Source organism: Saimiri boliviensis, chromosome 6 (genome assembly GCF_048565385.1).
Source record: "Saimiri boliviensis isolate mSaiBol1 chromosome 6, mSaiBol1.pri, whole genome shotgun sequence".
NCBI classification, from domain to species: Eukaryota; Metazoa; Chordata; class Mammalia; order Primates; family Cebidae; genus Saimiri; species Saimiri boliviensis.
This window is the reverse complement of record NC_133454.1, coordinates 49,497,138-49,503,137: the sequence shown is the minus strand read 5'-3', so window position 1 is coordinate 49,503,137 and position 6,000 is coordinate 49,497,138. Positions and strand designations below refer to the sequence as shown.

The window sequence follows — 6,000 nt, the reverse complement described above, 5'->3', positions numbered from 1 at the left end:
GGGTGGATCACCTGAGGTCAGGAATACAAGACCAGCTTGGGCAACATGGTGAAACCCTGGATGTGGTAGAGCCTGCCTGTAATCCCAGCTACTCGGGAAAATCGCTTGAACTCGGGAGGCGGAGGTTGCAGGGAGCCAAGATTGTGCGGCTGCACTCCAGCCTGGGCCACAGAGTAAGGCTCTGTCTCAAAAAAGAAAAACCCAAAAATTTAACAGGAGCACCTGGCTTTTAACATGAAATCGTAAATATCCGACTCAAACATAACAAAATAACATACAATTTTATTTGAACTTCGGAAAATCGGAAATGGAAAAACTCAGCAATTTTTCTTATCATGCCCAGGTTAAGAACATCAGGGTTAAGGGCACCACATGGGCACCCATGAATGGAGGTTCTGGTCTGTTGGTTAGCTTAGACAAACGACTGCATTCATCCTCCACCTCTTCTTCTTCTTCTTCTTCTTTTTTTTCGAGACGGGGTTTCGCCGTGTTAACCCGGATGGTCTCGATCTCCTGACCTCGTGATTCGCCCGCCTCGGCCTCCCGAAGTGCTGGGATTACAGGTGCGAGCCACAGCGTCCGGCCCCCCCCCCCAACCCCGCTCCTTTTCTTACTTAAAGACGGCGAACACTTTTTTGTGTCGCTGGAGTTGGAAATAGCTACAAAGCCTGGTGGGAAAGCGTTTATTCCACGGTCCCTTGGCAGTTTCCCACGGTGGGGGAGCAATTTTAACTCGCCCATGGGGAGGCTGGAGCCAAGGTCAGTCCTGGAAAGGAGGAGATTTTGAGGGCAGACAGGGTAGAAGACTCAGGAACGCAGTTCCCAGGACCGGATTCGCAAACCCAGTTCCCGGGCGCTGGCCCGCAACCTCAGCAGGCGGTGCAGCTGACCAAGAGCAGCAGGCGGGGTCGGGGTCACGTGACGGGCGCCGGGCCAGGCGGGCGTGCGCGGGAGCACGCAGAGCAGTTCGGCCCTGGGCCGCGCGCCTTGCGTGCGCGCGCATGCCGGGGGCGGAGCGTGTGGGCCGGGCCTCCGGCGCGCGCTGCGGGCGGGGGCGGGACGGAGCGGGGTGGAAGGGGTGGGCGGGGCCTAGTTCGGCGAGGCTGGGCCGGCGGCGTCGGCGGCGGGAGACGGGTGACCCGCGGCGGGGCGCCTCGGCCATGACTGCGGAGCTGCAGCAGGACGACGCGGCCGGCGCGGCCGACGGCCACGGCTCGGTGGGCTCCGCGGCGGGGAGCGCGGGCTGGGGGCGGGCTCCGGGCCCTGAAGGGAGCGTGCGGGGCCTGTGGGGCTGCGGGCTGCGGGCTGCGGGCTGCGGAGGGCGCCCGGCCGGGCGGGACGGAGGGGTGCGCCCGCGAGCGTGGGTGAGAAGGCCGAGGGCTCTGCGCGGCTCGGGCCGCGGACGCTGAGGGCTGCCTCTTCGCGTCCGTGGGCGAGCTGAAGTTGGAGGGGGATCTCCAGATTTGGGGAAAGCAAGGATATAAAGGGCTGGACCTGGGGTTCGCCGCCGCGGGGATCAGTAAGGTGAGCGCTCCTGGGCCCGGACTCGGGAGAGAAACTTCTGAAAGCGGCAGCGTTGGTTGGTTTTGTTTTGTTTTGACTTTTCAATGATTTTTATGGCGGTGTTTTTAAAAGGTTAAAGCAGACCGAAGTTACCTCACTTTAAGTTCGGGATTAACAGGGTCTTCTGTAAGACCAGGGGTCCCAGTTGCAACCACTTCCCTCCCTCCCACCGGCTTTAAAAACAAAACAAAACAGCGCAGCCTCCCCAATTATTGCATTCATCACTCTAGATTTTTTAAGGGGGAGGAGGAGCAGCGTGATGAATAGAGAGGCTACTGATAAGGCTCTCTTGTTCCCAAAGTCTAAGAAGATTGAAATCAATACAAGGACTTGAGCTAAGATGGTGAGAGTGAAAGAGCCCTGGTTTGGGAGAAAAGCTAATGTATGTCTGTATGAAGAAACTTGGGAAGAGGGCAATTTGAGCATGTCTTCTAGTGTTACTTCGGAATGTTATAACTTTCCACCACCTCCTCACCCCGCAAGTACTGCACTTTTTCGAGACAGAATGGGAATTCTGTGTCAGTTAATTCAAATACAAGTTCGGAAATGAGAAACTTTATATTTGTCTTACAAAGCTGGCAGATACATACCTTCAGGTGAGAATCCTTTTATATCTTTTTACTCTTTTGCCTGGAAGGTCAGTGGTATTTAGTATGAACGCACTTTTTGTTTGTTTAAATTTTTTTATTTTTATTTTTAAGAGATGGGGTCTCGCTATGTTGCCCAGACTGGAATGCAGTGGTTGTTCACAGAGGCGATCCCACTACTGATGAGCACGGGAGTTTTGACCTGCTCGTTTTCCAACCTGGGCTAGTTCACCCCTCCTTAGGCAACCTGTTGGTCCCCCGCTCCCGGAAGGTCACCATATTGATGCCGAACTTAGTGCGGACACCCGATCAGCATAGCTGAACTACAGCCCAGAATTCTGGGGCTCAAGCGATCCTCCCACCTCATCCTCCCGAGTAGCTGGGACTAGAGGCACGCGCCACCGCGCCTGGCAGTTTTTTTGTTTTCTTTTTCTTTTTTTTTCTTTTTCTTTCTTCTTCCTTTTTTTTTTTTTTTTTTTAGACAGAGTTTCCCTCTGTTGTCCCAGGCTGGAGTGCAGTGGCGCGATCTCTGCTTACTGCAACCTCTGTCGCCTGGGTTCAAGCGATTCTCCCGCCTCAGCCTCCGGAGTAGCCAGGACTACAGGTGTGCGCCACTGCGCCCAGCTAATTTTTTTTCGTTTAATTTAATTTAATTTTTTTAAGAGACGACATCTTGCTTTGTTGCCCAGGCTGGAGTGCAGTGGCTGTTCATAGGTGCGATCCCACTACTGATCAGCACGGGAGTTTTGACCTGCTCCGTTTCCAACCTGGTCAGGTTCACCCCTCCTTAGGCAACCTGGTGGTCCCCGCTCCCGAAAGGTCACCATATGGATGCCTAATTTAGTGCGGACACCCAATCGTCGTAGCGCAGTGTAGCCCAGAACTCCTGGGCTCAAGCGATCCTCCCACCTCAGCCTGCTGAGTAGCTGGGACTACAGGCATGTGCGACCGCGCCCGGCTGTTTTTTGTTTTTTTTCTCTTTTCTTTTTTTGAGACGGAGTTTCCCTCTTTGCCCAGGCTGGAGTGCAATGGCGCGATCTCGGCTCACTGCAACCTCCGCCTCCTGGGTTCAAGCAATTCTCCTGCCTCAGCCTCTCTGGTAGCTGGGACTACAGGCATGTGCCACCATGCCCAGCTCATTTTTTTTTTTTTTTTTTTTTTGTATTTTTAGTAGAGACGGGACTTCACCATGTTGACCAGGATGGTCTCCATCTCTTGACTTCGTGATCCACTCGCCTCTGCCTCTCAAAGTGCTGTGATTATAGGCGTGAGCCACCGCGCCCGGCTGTTTTTTGTTTTTGTTTTTTTCAAGAGACTCATCTCGCTTTGTTGCTGAGGCTGGAGTGCCGTGGCTTTTTACAGGTGCCATCCCACTGCTGATCAACATGGGAGTTTTGACCTGCTCTGTTTTCGACCTGGGCTGGGTCACCCTTAGGCAACCTGGTGGTCCCCCGCTCGCAGAAGGTCACCATATTGATTCCTAACTTAGTGCGGATTCACGATCAGCATAGTGAACTGCAGCCCAGAATTCTGGGGCTCAAGCGATCCTCCTACCTCAGCTTACCGAGTAGCTGGGACTAAAGGCAGGCGCCACGGCGCCGGGCAGATTTTTTGTTTTTTCTTTTCTTTTCTTCTTTTTTTCTTTTTTTGAGACAGAGTTTCCCTCCATTGTCCAGGCTAGAGTGCAGTGGCGCGATCTCGGCTCACTGCAACCTCTGTCGCCTGCGTTCAAGCGATTCTACCGCCTCCGGAGTAGCCGCCACGGCGCCTAGCTAATTTTTTTTTCTGTCTGATTTTTTTTTTTTTTTTTTTTTTTTTTTTTTTTTTTTTAAAGAGACGGCATCTGGCTTTGTTCCGGCTGGAGTGCAGTGGCTTTTCACAGGTGCGATCCCACTACTTATCAGCACCGGAGTGTTGACCTGCTCTGTTTCCGACCTGGGCAGGTTCACCCCTCCTTAGGCAACCTTGTAGTTCCCGCTCCCGGAAGGTCACCATATTGATGCCGAACTTAGTGAGGACACCCGACCGGCATAGCACACTACAGGATAGAACTCCAAGCGATCCTCCCACCTCAGTCTCCTGAGTAGCTGGGACTCCAGGCATGTGCCACCGCGCCAGGCTGTTTTTTGTTCTTTGTTCTCTCTTTTTTTTTTTTTTTTTTTTTTTTTGAGGCAGAGTTTCCCTCGGTTGCCCAGGCAGGAGTGCAGTGGCTGTGCAGTTGCTTTTCACAGGCGCGATCCCACAACTAATCAGCACAGGAGTTTTGACCTCCTCCGTTTCCGACCTGGGCAGATTCACCCCTCCTTAGGCAACCTAGTGGTCCCTGCTCCCAGAAGGTCACCATATGGATGCCAAACTTAGTGCCGACATCCGATCAGCATAGCACACTGTAGCTCAGAACTCCTGGGCTCCAACGATCCTCCCACCTCAGCCGAGTAACTGGGACTACAGGCACAGGCACCCAGCGCTGATTTTTGTGTTTTCAGTAGAGACAGGGTTTCACCATGTTGGCCAGAATGGTCTCAATCTCCTGACCTCATTATCCTCCCGCCTGGGCCTCCCAAAGTGCTGGGATTACAGGCATGAGCCGCCATGCCTGTCGTTATGTTATTTTTTTGAGATGGAGTTTTGCTCTTGTCCACGCTGGAGTGCAACGGTGCAATCTTGGTTTATCTCAAACTTCGCTCTCGGGTTCAAGTGGTTCTCCTGCCTCAGCCTCTGGAGTAGCTGGGGATATTGGTATGTGCCACCACAGCGGGCTGATTTTGTAATTTTAGTAGAAACGGGGTTTCTCCACGTTGGTCAGGGTGGCCTCAAACTCCTGACCTCAGGTAATCGGCCCGCCTTGGCTTCCCAAAGTGCTGAGATTACAAGCGTGAGTCTCCGTGCCCGTCTGGACCCATTTTTTAAAATGCATGTAGAAAAAGATAGTTGCAGGTTCTGGGCTCCAAAATGAAAGTATGTGCATGGTTTTTCTTGCAGTGATTTCTAATGGAAATGTTACTGTTAGATGTTCACAAGTGCCAGTTGAAATGTGTCAGGATTTTTCTCTGGCTTCAGAGATCAGTTCTATTTGTTTTTAGGACAGTGACTTAAAAACATGGGAAAAGTTTAGTTTGGAAACTATCATAGTGATTTAGAGAAGAGACTATTTTAAGGGAGAGAAGTCATATTTAAATTTGTCATGGTTCAGTCAGTTAACACCATGTGCCTATTAATCAGTGGCATCTTCATTTACCTCTGCTGTAGTTTGAGTAGTGACCCTATTTCAGCATTCTCCATTTGAGAGTTTGTGGGTGAGCTGCTTGATGAGCATTTGTATGTAAGTCACAGCTATTTTGGGAAGGCTTGGAACTCCACTGGCTGTGGCTGGCTGGAGTACTCTGATTCCTGGCCACCTGCAGAGTGATGACATTTTCTGTTCTTCCCAGTGATTTGCCCTATACGGAAAGCTGATAAGCTTGGAATGCTTGATAATGTTTACCCTTTTTATTTTTGCTAATAAAATGCTTAAAAGTTATCAGAATAGGTTAAAGGACCTTACAGGGAAAGCACCTTACAGGAAAGATTTTAATAACTTCTTCCTTGTCTTGGTGAATTTCACGTTAGAATGGATTCTTTTATTTTGAACTCTCTGAGGAATTCTACCTTTCCCTTAAAGGATATTTCATTGTTCTAGTTGTGAAGAGCTATCCTCCCCTGACACTCAAAAGCTATTTAAAGCCTTGACTGTTTCCCTTCCCTTATTGGTCAGTTGTACACAGGACAGACAAAACTCTTTTTGGCCTCCCAAGAATTTTAGTGAGAGAAATATGTAGTTAGTACTCTTGAAATATGCTCTCAGTGTGGA

At 50.9% G+C, this 6,000-nt stretch overlaps 1 protein-coding gene across 15 annotated transcripts in view; it reads left to right on the top strand.

The window, feature by feature from the left end:
- The first annotated feature begins 1,089 nt into the window (after positions 1–1,089).
- Positions 1,090–6,000, top strand: part of USP28 (ubiquitin specific peptidase 28) — a 77,680-nt gene continuing 72,769 nt past the window's right edge. For 11 of the 15 annotated variants that reach the window (XM_039471110.1, XM_039471108.1, XM_074400623.1 and 8 more), the window contains exon 1: positions 1,090–1,217. Coding sequence is in view for 9 of the 15 variants with exons in the window: in XM_039471106.2 (XP_039327040.1) it covers positions 1,161–1,217 (57 nt within the window). In the remaining 6 variants the exon portion in view is untranslated. The remainder of the gene's footprint in view (positions 1,218–6,000) is intronic. The other 4 variants (XM_074400618.1, XM_074400617.1, XM_074400614.1 and 1 more) reach the window with 3 other exon arrangements.